Source organism: Balaenoptera ricei, chromosome 6, assembly GCF_028023285.1.
Source record: "Balaenoptera ricei isolate mBalRic1 chromosome 6, mBalRic1.hap2, whole genome shotgun sequence".
Lineage (NCBI taxonomy): Eukaryota > Metazoa > Chordata > Mammalia > Artiodactyla > Balaenopteridae > Balaenoptera > Balaenoptera ricei.
Genome location: NC_082644.1, coordinates 40,225,850 through 40,239,512, shown reverse-complemented (window position 1 = coordinate 40,239,512; position 13,663 = coordinate 40,225,850). Strand labels below are relative to the sequence as shown.

Below are 13,663 nucleotides of genomic sequence, written 5' to 3'. Positions count from 1 at the left end.
TTGAAACTACATTTAAACTTTTAAAACTTCAATAAATCAGCCTAGTATTTACTTTTTACGAAATAGGTTCAAAATTCCATTTGTTCAGTGAATTTTAAGCTTACTTCAGAGAATTTTCTCAAATTGCCAGCCTATGTTCAGACACCATTTACCAGATAAGAGTGGAAATGAAAAAGGCCCCTCCCTCCAAAGTTGTATCCCCAATTTACCAACGTCAGATAGTTTTTTTTTTTAGTACGTTGCTTCAAGGTCTGATTTTTAAAAGGCAAAAATAAAAACTTTCAGCCAAGAGTCTATTTACGTAACTAATTTTTTAAAGATTTTTTTTGATGTGGACCATTTTAAAGTCTTTATTGAACTTGTTACAATAATGCTTTTGCTTTTTGGTTCTCTGGCTGCAGGGCATGTGGGATCCCAGCTCCCCCTGACCAGGGATGGAACCCGCACCTCCTGCATTGGAATGGGGAGTCTTAACCACTGGACCCCCAGGGAAGTCCCTACACAACTAATTTTTGAATGACAAACGAAAACTTTGAAAGCCAGTGTTCTCTCCAGGGATACTTTCCTCCAACAGAAGTTAACAATTTGACTAAAATGTCATTACCAACAGTTTTTCTCTAGGGGAGGGGCACATTTCAGCATGAGTACACTATACTGATACTATGCAACCCAAACTTACCCATACTTAAAATACCCAAGAGGGAAACTAACACCCAAGTGGCAATTCAGACTAATTTCACCTTTGGGGAAACCTTATCACAGATAGCATTTTAAGTGATGCTGTGATATCACTGTCACTTATCAAGAGAACACCCCAGCTCCCTCCCTAAACTAAAAGGGGTATCACTGAAATGTTAAACACCTTTGCGTGCACTAGTCATACATAGTTCAGAAAATTCTGTTCACTTCACGTTCTTCTATCATACACAAGTCTCTTTTCTAAACTTAAACAAAACTGCATCCATGAATTCTCTTCCATGTAATTGCTGAGTTGTTCTCAGGCTTTCTGGACAGTTGGAAGTTAACAGGTAGCATTTTAAGGATTTACGAGCCAAGAACCAGAAAAAAATAGTTTACATTTATCTATAAACACTCTCACAACAAACTGGAACTATTTTAAAATTAAACTCAAAGCAGCTCACAGGTAATGTGAGAATACGAGGAATGACTCAGCTCTCATTATGGACTTCCCTTTAAAACTAAGAGCCCAACTACTGTAATTTTTAACTTAACACCCCTATCATATCTGATTTATAAATGCTAGAAAAACACTTCACACGAAAAATACATAATTTAAGATTATTGTATTTCCTTACAAGAGGAATGTTTTAACAAATTTTACAGGTGTCAATCAACCTTTGTTCGAATTGGGCACACATCAAATCTAGCATTTTGGGAGTTTTATTTGGAAGTGAACTTTTAACTATCAATACAAATGCCAAGATACTACACAAAACATCCACAGGAACTTTTTTCATCTTTTTTGAATTGTTCACAAACATTTCCTACATAATCCAACATACAACAGAGAAATGGTACATCTTTTTCTTTCAATTTGCATACAATGGAAAAACAAGAATATATATATATATATTTTACAAAGTTTAACTAATAGATACTACCAAGCTGACAGTTTAGTTTATAGGTGAGAAATTATCTAATAAAAAATAATCAATTTATTTAGCATCAGTCACTTCCATAACCAAGTATTATTCTGATTAATAAAACTTGCTGCCATTAAGCTTCTGGTATATACTTATACCAACTACTCCATCTGTTGTATTGCTCCCCACCTTGGTTCTTCACAATTACAAACAGAAAATCGTTGCAAAGTAGGGGCAAGCATTTGCAAAAACAAACAAAAATCCCCAGCTTATTATAAGCATGAATGTGTGGTGGAATTTCCTCCCAAGCAATGGACTTTCAAATCACTTAAGAAATCACCAGAACTGAATGTGTTAAGATATTTCGCCTAAGTCCAAGAAGAGATGCATTTATTTATATCCAACAGAGGACTGAAAATTAAACTTAGTGTTTAGTTTGGGGGCAGGTTGGGGGGAATTCAGCCATTTGAAAAATGACCGTCTTAAAAAAAAAAATGACCACCAAAAATAGGTTCACTAAATTTATTTTAAAAATCATAAAACGTTTCTTACAAAAGAGCATTACATTCTGCACACTGCTCTGAATAGATGCCAGGGACATATGGACTATTGTTACTTTTCCTCCCTGTCCCACCCCCCCAAATGTTACAGTGATCACAAAGTGTTCACAATAATTACATGGGGGGATTTTTTTTTTAAACCACCAACGATGAACAAAAATTAAAATTCACTCACTCTGCTGCTGTTTCAAAATTTCAATGTTAGTTTTTGCACACCCTCCCCCACCCCCCACCCCTGTTTGTAAGGAACTAAAACATTACATCTGGTGAACAGCAAAGATTTCACTACACCTCAAATGCAGAACACCTATGAAGCAGAGGAATGTTGGCTTTTTAAACAGAAGCAGATAAAAAAAAAAAGATGCAGGACTCCTTCAGTTCTTCACTAGTCTTAGAAAAACTTTCCAGAATACTGCTTCACACTATAAAAAAGAAAAAATATCTTGCATTAGAATCCTTCAACATCTGCATACTGCTTCACACTATAAAAGAAAAGAAAAAAAAGTACGAATTAGAATTTTTGTTCGTAACATCTTAATCAACATTAAGACAATTTCAATGCTAAATTAAAATGATAAACATGTCCATTACACAGAGATAAGAATTAAAACATTAGCAATTACAAATTAGAGCAATGTAAAACCCAAGAAAAAAGATTAACAGTAAATCAGACAGTGGAGCAGAATTAAGAAAATCAAAAGTTGTTAATATTTGGTAGAAAAGACAAAGAAATGTCAGTTAAGGTGTGAAATGCTGCATTTTACAGCACCAATCATTTGTCCTGTAGAGGCATGGCCTGTGCCATATGGCAGACTGTGATTTGTTGTCGATTTAGTTATCTAAAAACAACAAAATCACTAGTCTTCCACACAGAACTAGACCAACATCCATTGAATCTTCTATATTTTCTACAGGCTCTGTATAATTTATAACAAGTGGTTTTGGCAGCAGTTTTCACCAGAGAAATGAGAAGTTTGCTTGGTTAAGGCTTCTTCCAGCAAGATTAGTATTGAATGTCTTCTTTTTTTAGTAAGAAAGCAGAAGAAAATTAAAGCAAAGCTATTAGAATGTTTAGAAGTTAGGTCCCCAAAAGGTTGAGACACCATGGCTTCTAAAAAGAAAAATCAGTTGAGAAGAGAAGCTTTTTAAGGTTTTAGTATGTTTAGGCTAACATAAAGCTAAACAAACTGACCTGTTCTGCAGCAAGTACTGTGCATTCTGTATCTGGTCCTGTGTTCCTGTAATGGTAATGATCCGGTCTTCGGACCCTTCTAAAGGCTCATCAATTTTGATCGACGCTCCTGACTCATGACGGATTTGTTTAATCCGCTGACCACCTTTGCCAATAATAGATCCAGCCAGCTGAAAAGAATTTTAAAAACAAGTGTTTATTATATACTTTCAAAGTATTATCCTGTATGTTCAGTGACCATCAAGAGTATTTACTTTGTACAACTTATTGACTATGCTGTGCTAATTTAATGCCCCCCACTAGTCAAGGTTTGAATTACAATGTAGTTACATCACCCATTGACATTTCCTTTAATAAATCAACCAGGGGCTCAGAACCCTCCTAACTGCTTTTTAATGGTACTGAACATCTTTTGACAAGGCTTAAACTGGAGAATGACACCTCAGCTGAAGTCCTTGAAACACAATTTTAATCCTAAAATGGAATATTTTTGTTAAAACCTTTTATTAAAAGCCAGGGAACTTATAATGACTCATTAAATGTCCCTTATAATATTAAAGATACTTACATCTTTGGGAATAGTTACTTGTGTAGTAATAATAGGTCCACCAAGATCACCATATGAGCCACGACCCCCTGCGTAGGAATAATCTGATTTAAATAATGAGTATTAAGTTCATTTACAAAGCATGAAATAATATTTGATTTCACAAAGAAGAAAACTTACCATATCCAGAGCCACCCTAAAAACAGAACAGAAAAAAATAGAAAATTACTTCGCCTTCAAAACTTCAGGTATTTTAACATTAAATCCCCCAGAGTTTAGGAAACCAAAGTCCTCCCATATCTTCCCTAGTAAGTAAATTTCAAAGACAATCCTCAGGGGAAGAAACCATTCAGGTACACAGCATCCCAAGAAACAAAAATGTTATATGGGGGGAAATAAAACACTTATCGATGAGTAAACGAGAATCTTAAAATTATCAGTGACATGAATAATAAACACCCATGATACTCAACCTGTGGTTCATAAGCCATCTGCCACTCTGATGGGCTCCATGTATCTATGGCAGAGTCCCAGGTTTCATCAGCACTGAAACCAACCTGTGTTAGAGATAAAACTATTAACATGAACCTGCACTATATTTGTCTGAGCCATCATTTTTATATGACCAATTACTATTTCACATCTCTATATAAACTGGCAGTAATCATGTATTTTGGGGAAAAAAAAGATGCAACAAGTCTTAAATATCCCAGCAAACACCCGAAACAATGATTTAAGTGGCTATCTACAAAAGCCCGTTTGTAAGACAAAACTCCTGTTAATAATCTTGAACAAAATGTTAGCTATCTGAAGACCCCTTTTAGCACTCATAAATACACTGAAGAAATATCAAAGTTCTTACCATGCCATCATAACGGTCTCCAGGTCTTCCTCTTCTGTCATAGGCCATTAGATCTCTGCAAGCATAGTACTTGTTGTAATCTCAGCTGGTCACACTATCAAATAAAAACCTACCCCCTCTACCCATAAAGTGTAGCTTCTTGTACATTAATGTGTGGATGAAAGAAACTTACCCCCCTCTAGGTGGTGGTGGTGGAGGAAGAGGAAGATTCCGAGCTCTGCTACCACCCCGGCCACCTCGTCCAGGAGGAGGTGGAGGAGGTCCTCGACGAGGGCTCATATCATCATAATCTCTTCTGGATGGAGGCATGGGACGCCCACCCCGACCAGGAGGCATTCTGTCAAAACCACCTCTTCCCCGCATGGGAAATCCCACAGGACGTCCACGGCGGTCATCAAACATCATTGTAAAACCACCATAATCATAGGTTTCATCGTAAAAATTGGGATCATAAGGCTGAGCACGTCCTTTGATGGGAGACTGAAACAAAAACATAGCAACTTTATAGACTAAGGAAAAAGCCTTAGTTCACACCAACCATTCTTTTAACAAACAGAACATTTCAAGCCCTTTATATTTATCCTGGGAGGTACTCGAGATAGGGATAGGGATATATGCAAAGATAGGAAGGATTTAAAAAACGCATTTCTGGTGAGTTTCAAACAAAAAAAAAAATTGAGTTTTACTGCCTGCCAGGTAAGGATTAACAGCTTAATTTTACCCTTAGAGCTTAAGTAACAGACTACAAACTCCTTTCACATTTCACAATGGGGATTATGAAGAAGTGACCACCCCAAGGGCTGAGGGGATCAGTATCCTGGGTATGCAGTGTAGTACTATAGAGGAACCATAGGAACTTCTTTTGAAAAGACCAAAAGCTATTAAAAACCTCACCAACAATGTAAAGACAACTCTCCAGATTCTCCCAAAGTATTTCTAAGTTAAAGTGATAGCTAAAAGCAGGGTGACAGAAAATTGTTAGGTGAAGGAAAAGGAAAAGTAAAAGCCATTTATCTAAACATTCTCAAAGTACTTTTGAACAAGACATCTGTTTTACAAAATTAAACGCAAGTAAAATAAAGAGTTCTGAAGGTACCTCTGATATAAGATCAAGGATGATCTTTATGCACTCTACAACCCTATCAGGTTTTCCTCCAATAAGAACGACTCTGTCAGTGGATTGAGGACAACACTCCTGGAAAAGCTTGATTGTTGTCTGAGTGTTCTGTAATAGGTTTACAAAAAAAGCATTAATCAATCAGAAAAAAGGAAATACAGTACAAAAACATTTCCAGGTTTAGACATATTTAATTTGTATTTCAGTAAAATTTTCCCCCATATAAAAAGCTTGTTAGTAACACTAGGACTTTGCATGATAAATTTTTGGCAAAATAACTTGTCTAGCATGGCCAGGCCTTTCTGTTTTATTTTCATTAGCAAACTAGATAAACTTAAGGGAGGAAACTCAAAAAGGGGAATGAGAGAAGCCCACGGAACCAAGTCCACATAAAAAGCTATTTTCTAAAGCTATTTTCTAGTAATACGGCAGGAGAAAACAGAACTATCACTTTACCTCTCGAAGTTCTTTGATTTTAGCACCTTTGACCCCAATAATTCCTCCTGCCAGACTCTGATGAATCAACAGTCTCAACTCGCAGTCAAAGTCGCTTCCTTTATAGTGTTGGTACTGCGGAAGGAGAGTTATAAAATTTTAGTCCCAAATCAAGGATTCCCCAAGAATACACACTTATCTGCTATAAGCATACCAATATACTGTTGCAGTCAGCAACCTGAATTTATATTTCAATAACTTTACCAGTTATGTGCTTATTATCCTCAATAGCCAGGCCCAAAAAGGACATTCTGCACCACCTTAAAAAACTATTTTATTTTCAGGTCCTGCAACACCATACCCACACTGCAGCCATTTAGCATGTCGCTGTTACCACAAAATTATTATTAACATTCAAATAACACCATAATAAAAATGACTGCAAAGCACTTTGCAAATGTAGTTAATTCCCACTGCAGCATGGAGCAGGGTCAACAGTGAGTTGTAAGACCATTCATTTATCATGTTTTTAAGCCTTTTTTCTATAGAGACGGGAAAAGTACGCTATGTTGAAAATAAAATTGATCCTATGGGCCAGGCTCCATACTTCAGTGGGGTTCAATGGCACTATGACATACATTTAAGCATTCCACAGCATCAGATTCGAGCGGGAGCTGGCTGGTTGCAGTGGGTGATGGCAACTGCAGGCCCTGAAAGTAGAAAAATAAGAGTAATAGGTTAAGTGTCTAGTGTGATCAGGCTATTGTCGCATATATTGGTAAAGCTACTACAACATATTTCACATCTATATCGTTAAATAACAAGAAACTGCTTATCTACATTAAGAATCAACATACATTGCTTTTCTCTGTACACCTAATAAGTGATTACATAAAATTTAAAAATCCTTGAACTAGATCAAACACAGTCCTTTATGACACAGTCCCACAATCAATATTCTAACTCAAAACCTCCTCTAAAACTAAAGCCCATAAAATATACGCTAAACCTCATGACAGTGCATGGCCACAGGTAGTTCCTATCTACTCCAGTGGCTAGACTACATTTTCAAACAAGTAATGTCGGTTAATAACCCTGCACATTAAGTGGCAGAGTGTAACAACACATTGCTGCTACAAAACTGTTATACCCAATGTCTCTCCGCCTCCCAAATTTTGCCTCATTAAAACATCCTTTAAGCACCCCCCAACTGCCAAATACATTTTAAAAATGAGCCTACCTCTTCCAAGGTAGGGATGATTTTCTTCAGAATTTCTCCAATTGTTTCAATGTCAGCACTGATACTCAATATGCTGTCAAACATCACAAATATCAGATAGTACAAAAAAAGGTGGAAAAGAAAAATGAGTTTTGTGGTCATCACCAGTAGTCAAACAACTTTTACAGAGAAGAACATACAATTATTTAATCCTCCCCATTTAAAGTAGCCTATTTATACATTTTCACATGCATTTTGTTTTATGCCCAATACAAACATGGTAACATTATTAGGAGACTTGCAGAGAGACAGAGAATGGGCTCTTGGAAGGGCTCAGATTAAGTGGGCAATAAACTGACCAGAACTGAAGCAGAGTTGAATACTTATGTTCCCCGCCACCACTAAGTTAATTAAGGATACCCTCGCTGTTACATTGGTAAAACTGGCACACCTTCTCTTAGGCAAAGTGGGGGAATATGCAAGTGGTGAACATTATATTTGGAGTAAGGTTATGGATACCAGTTAGAAATTAGATCACTAATGGGCTCTGCAAGAAAACAAATACAAATGCGAGACAAAAACAAAGACAACACAAATGAGAAGTGAAGGAAAGTGAACCAGAGTTAGCATTTCATCAGAAAAAATTATGAACAGGCAATGTTGGGAAGCAAGGTGGGCCACAAAGACAGAGCGAGAGACTATTTCGGTAACAATTTGATTTACAATGCAGCAAATATGCAACACTTGAAGCTGTGCTCCTTCCATTGAAATAAAATTAGTGGATCGTTTGGGTGGGCAACTCACGGTAAAAGTTCAGTGACAAAAAGACTTAATGGGGAAAATAAGACAGAAACTTGAAAAACAATACACCGTCTAAAGGGGATACTATTTAATTATATAAAAGGCAGGTAATAAAATACATTTCTCTCTTTCTAATCAGGCAGTGAGGCATAAACTGTTGGGACATACCGCTCGGGGCCACTGCTGTCTGGGACTGAAACACTGGCATTGTACTGCATTGGTCATTGGCGTTCGTGGATGTTGGCATTGGGCATGGGCATTCAATCAGAAGTTGTCAAGTATGGTACCCGTTTGGCAACGAGCACATTTTTGGGCATAGCCAACCAGGGTTTTCACATGGGCGTTCAGGGGCGGATGGGCCAACGTCATGGTGGGCAACGCAGGGGTAAGTCGATCCAGTACATGGGCAACGGAGATATATGGCCAAAAAAACAAGGAGAGGGAAAAGGGGGAAAAGCAATAAATTTTAATTTAATACAAACTATACTCATACTCTCAATTAATGAAACAAGCTTAAGTTGTTCTGAAGACTAACACAATAATGGACTTCTCTATATCTGACTGTGGCTTAACATTTAAGGACCTTTAATGATGGTACTTTTTTTTTTTTTTTTAAAACAAACAATGTTTCAGTAGCAGGCTGGCTCATGAGGGTAGACACAAAACCTGTCATGACTCGAATTCTTGAGGAAATGGGGAAATTATTAACCCAGATAATTATACAGAACATCTGGATTAAAAGGAAAGAGGTTTATAAAAGACAAAACAAAAATTCCCACACCATCAAAAACCCTAACTCTTAAAAGACTGTTTGGTTTCCCGGAGATTTAAAAACGCACTCCTAGATCCTAACAGGCAAGTTTGTAAAATTTAAACAAATTTTCAAGTTCAGTTTACAGTAATCAAGAGGAACATACAAAGATCTGTGACCAAGAGAGAAATGAAAAAATACCAAATAAGTATTCAACACAGTTATTATTTGCCTCAACTTTAGCAAGGAAACATCAAGAGTGTGTACATGAGAAAAAAAATTTAGGAAATTTGGTGTACCCAAGTCCTATAAATAAATAAATAAATAAATCTGGTGATACCAACATTTAATGTGTCTAATCACAAGAGTCAACCCACTATAAAATATGAAGACTCAAACAAATCATTGGCATTGACAGCTTCCCAGTTGTAAGATTAAGTGCCTACTCTATTCTTTACCCGTATCTTAATCATGCAACCTTAATTTCTTTGTGCTCCATGTGCAAGCTGTTAAAGAACAGATGGGCAAATTGAAAAAAAAAAAGGAATAAAAATTTTGGAGTTTAATCAGCCACCTGCAATGGTTTTCAGTAATACTGTACTTGATTCATACACAGGAAATGGTACAATTAAGGAATTTTATATTGTTATTTCTAATTAAGATGTTATCTTGCTTGAAGTGAATAATTTGGTGTAAAGTTATTAGAAAGTGAGGTGGTTTAATATAGAACCCCCCCCAACTCAATATGGGCTTTGTTAAATCAGGAATGTCAAACCTTGAAAATCATCTATGTAACCAATTATTATAAAAGGCTTGAATCTAGACTATTAAATGATTTCTATGATGCAATTCTTTAATCCTACAAACACATAAACTGAAGTTTCCTGTGTAGTAGTTTAAACTCTTTAATACTTACGTCTGTACGGAGAGCCTTAATATTCTTGCCTCCTTTTCCAATCACTGCCCCAGCATTCTGGAGAAAATAAAAAGAAACTTATTTTGTCTTTTCCTAGAATTAATGTGTCTTCCTACGCTCTTAAGCTTTTAGCCAAAAACAAACACCACACATGTCTAACCTCTTTTTTGGTTATAGAGATGAAAATCTATTTGGGGATATCAAGACCATCAGGTTACCAAAAATTAAAGAGTCTATGTGCTTTGGGGACTAAACACCAAGGCAGAGCTTTGAAATACTGAGAATGCCAAAAATATACTGAGTCTAAAACTTAAGCAATAGCACTAACTTTACAATACCTTTCTGCAAGCCGATTAAATAATTTAAACGCTAGTAGATACTTTCACATTGTGAGGTGTATTATCAGTCGGGTAAGCTGCCAACCAGGATGTTTCCTAATGAACTCACAATGTAATCAGACACAATCTTTAATACGTTAATGCTTTAAGGATCATCCACACCCATCTCCTAGTTCAGCCCTGTAGTAGGCTCACTATGTTCAGGGTTTTCTTTTTAATTGCTGGCAAAATAACACAATTACCATAGCCTAAAAAGTCTGTTTAGGAAAAGCCACACAAATCTTTTATATTCTGCAGCCTGTAAGGTTTTGCAAGCTTCCCAGAAGGCTCAATCAGAACTTTTCTTAATTCCTACTTAAGAACCACTTTCAAAGTTTCAAGAATAAAATTTATACCTTGCTCTGAAGCAGAATGCGTAATTCAACCATCTCATCAGTGTTTCTAGATCTTTTAAAAGCTTGTTCCTCTTCCATATCTTCAGCAGGGCGCTTACCTAAAAATTAACAGTTCAGATTTCAGAAAGCACCAGCATCTTCAAGAAGTTATGTTTAATTACATTTCAGTTTTAACCTACAGATTAGAGAAACTTTAACTCCACTGTTTAAAGGGATTTGTTGCTAATCTTAAGTATGTTTTAAAAAGGCCAAAGGCACTGGTTCTTGGACTTTTAAGCATGAATTTAAGCACTCCATTCCAAATGGTTTTCCAAACAAGATATTGTGACAACACTTCAAAGGATAAGAAACTTCAAAATGCAAGAAAAAAATTAGTTTTACATTTACTGGCTTTCTTTTAATCACTTTACAGTTACCTATGCAAATGACAATTACTTCTGGTTCATAAATAAACGTTCAAATGTAACTGACAGGGATCTCAAATTAAACAAAGTAATAATGAAATTAACAGAACAAAAAAAATGAAATTGTTAAAATGTCTTCTCACCAAATTCGCCATTGGTTTCGGTGTTGGGAAAGGTTTCTTCTGGCTGTTCAGTTTCCATTTTCTTGTATTAAAGGGACACACCAATCTGTTGAAAAATAAAGAGGCTAGTACAATGGTTTATTGGAAAGTAAGCTGTGCATCTTGCTAAATGTTAAGAACAAGGGAAAGTAATGACTGTTTCTAGAACGTACCAGTTATTAAATATATCCTTGCAGGGCAGAACTGAAGTGTTCTGGGCGGGACCAACTGACACCCTAGTGCTGCAGTAGCCTATAAAAACCAACACAAATCAGTTTTGCTTTTTTGGTTATTACTGAATACTAATCAACACCAATTTGAACACAACGAACAAAAGACCTATTTCTAAAACTTGCTTCTTTGTTTTAGGGTCTTAAACTTCCAAACGATTGCCTTCAAACACAAAAACACAAACCAAAAGACCGTATCTGATGCTTTTGTAAAAGGAAAAACACATTTTTAGCCTTTGGATCAAGCCCCACCACAGCAATTAGTTATCTTATATGATAAATACAAAGAAAACTAGACACATGTAGGGCATATCAATAAACCCACGAGTCTCACTATTGTCCCCGAAAAATGTAAATTTATAAAAAGATACACAAAATTATTTTCACATTGGGATTTTAAACCGCTTTTGGGGTTCTTTCCATTGGTGACTTGAAAAACTACCTTCTGAAATCTTCAAAGTTTACAAATACAAAAGCGAATTCAAGCCATACCCAACCGTCAGGTCAATCTACTGGAGCGATAAACCTGCAAAGCTGATACAGGAGCACACCCAAACTGCCAATACTAGTATCCAACAGAACCCCTGAACACCAACACCATCACTAGTGAGGTATTTTACATTACATTAAAAGCGATATAACCTGATAATTATACCTCCAACAGCACACTAGCGACAGGACTGCAAACAGCCTTTTAGCTCGCCTCTCATGACTGGCAAAAAGCGGCGACCTGCGGCCCCCAGGAAGAGCTAAACAGCTTAGAGCTAAAAATCAAGGCCATATTTACGCCTTCCACTCTTCCAATGACCAACTGAAACGCTAACGTGGTTTAAAGACCGCAAACTCTATTTACGAAAATAAACAAGTATCTTTCAGGTCCTTTAGTCACCATTTCTCAGACCATGAAAATCGCTAAGTACATGCGTGTCCAGCCGAGCGCAAACATGCCGTTCTCTCTCCAACGCCCGGGATACCGGGATCGGCAACGGCCCAGCAACAGGAGTTGAAAAAGCTCCCGAGGCGAGAGCACCAGCGCCGCACCTCTCCTCACCCGGATCCGACAGGAAATGGCGGCCCGCGTAATGGCGACTACGTGCTACTAGGCGGAGCCGAGCGCGGACCCCCTCCCCCACCCACCACGCGGTCCCGAGACCTCGTCCCCCGCGCCCTCCCCCCACCGCGGGAGAGACAAAGCAACGGTGGCAACCCCGACCCTTCCTGCTCGCCCGCTCCCGCGTCGGGCCCAGGCCGGGAGCGCCCAAGTGCGCCGGGCCCCACACAAAGAGAGCGGCGGCGTTCTCTACCGCCCTCGGGGCCCGCCCGCCGACCCCCTCTCCTTCCCACAAAACCTAGTTCCCAACACTACAAAACTGCAGCTCATCCCACCGTCACAAGCCTCGCGACTTCCCGAAGCTTCCAGTACCGCAGCGCAGACTGCAGATATACGCTCAGGGAAATGGCGGAGGTGGGGGGAGGGGAAACCCGGCAACGTTCCCTCCCAGAACAGGCCAACCACCAAGCAGCCCCAACCGCCTCCCTCAAGTGGAGAAACTGGTCTCCGGCCCTCGCCCCCACGCGCCGTTCGCCCAGCCCCATTCCTCACCGGGCAAGGCTACCGTCCCTATGCCGCCGAGCCGCCTCAGCCGCTCACAGCTAGACAGAGAACGAGCGTAGGCCCCCCACCACCCTCCCCGCGCTCTCCTACCCCGCCGCCGGGCCCGATTGGCTGCCCTAGCTACAGCGGTGGCGCGAGGGCGAAGCGATTGGCCCAAGGCCGCGTCAATCAAGGCGTTGGAGGAGGCAACAGCCCCACCTCCCGCCGGCGCCTCCCTTCAGGCTGTAAGGCCGCTAAGGGCCCGAGAAAAACCAGACTTGGAAAAAGTCAGCGCAGCCTTTAGGGAGGCCAAACCCCTGCCCGAACCCATAATACTCAAGCCCCAATAACCCTAATTACCTATAGGCCGCAAATAACCGGGAAATAGGCAAGACGTCGAGGTTGGTGCACTAGAGAAACAGAGGATAATGGCGCCTGCAGTGCTTTCTCCTGGAGAGCCCTCCTCCTTTCTCGTTCACGCACTCACTAGCTGGGGGAGGGGGAAAACCTCTCGCGAGAACTAAAGGCTGTCCAGTT

At 39.0% G+C, this 13,663-nt stretch overlaps 1 protein-coding gene across 6 annotated transcripts; it reads right to left on the bottom strand.

The window, feature by feature from the left end:
- Positions 1–2,112: 2,112 nt before the first annotated feature.
- HNRNPK (heterogeneous nuclear ribonucleoprotein K) lies at positions 2,113–13,615 on the bottom strand. Of its 6 annotated transcripts, none has more exons than XM_059924523.1 (17): positions 13,487–13,615; positions 11,476–11,554; positions 11,285–11,369; positions 10,738–10,835; positions 10,005–10,061; positions 8,506–8,549; positions 7,558–7,630; positions 6,956–7,027; positions 6,339–6,452; positions 5,862–5,990; positions 4,938–5,245; positions 4,766–4,820; positions 4,377–4,460; positions 4,084–4,099; positions 3,925–4,007; positions 3,357–3,526; positions 2,113–2,646 (listed from the first exon to the last, which is right to left on the bottom strand). In XM_059924523.1, exons 3-17 carry the CDS (start codon positions 11,340–11,342, stop codon positions 2,613–2,615), a joined length of 1,395 nt encoding a protein of 464 aa, XP_059780506.1. In that variant the 5' UTR covers positions 11,343–11,369; positions 11,476–11,554; positions 13,487–13,615; the 3' UTR covers positions 2,113–2,612. The 6 variants fall into 6 exon arrangements, with proteins under 6 accessions (XP_059780506.1, XP_059780512.1, XP_059780508.1 ...); XM_059924529.1 differs by having other exon boundaries at positions 2,113–2,586; XM_059924525.1 differs by lacking the exon at positions 13,487–13,615 and adding an exon at positions 13,136–13,228.
- Positions 13,616–13,663: the final 48 nt, after the last annotated feature.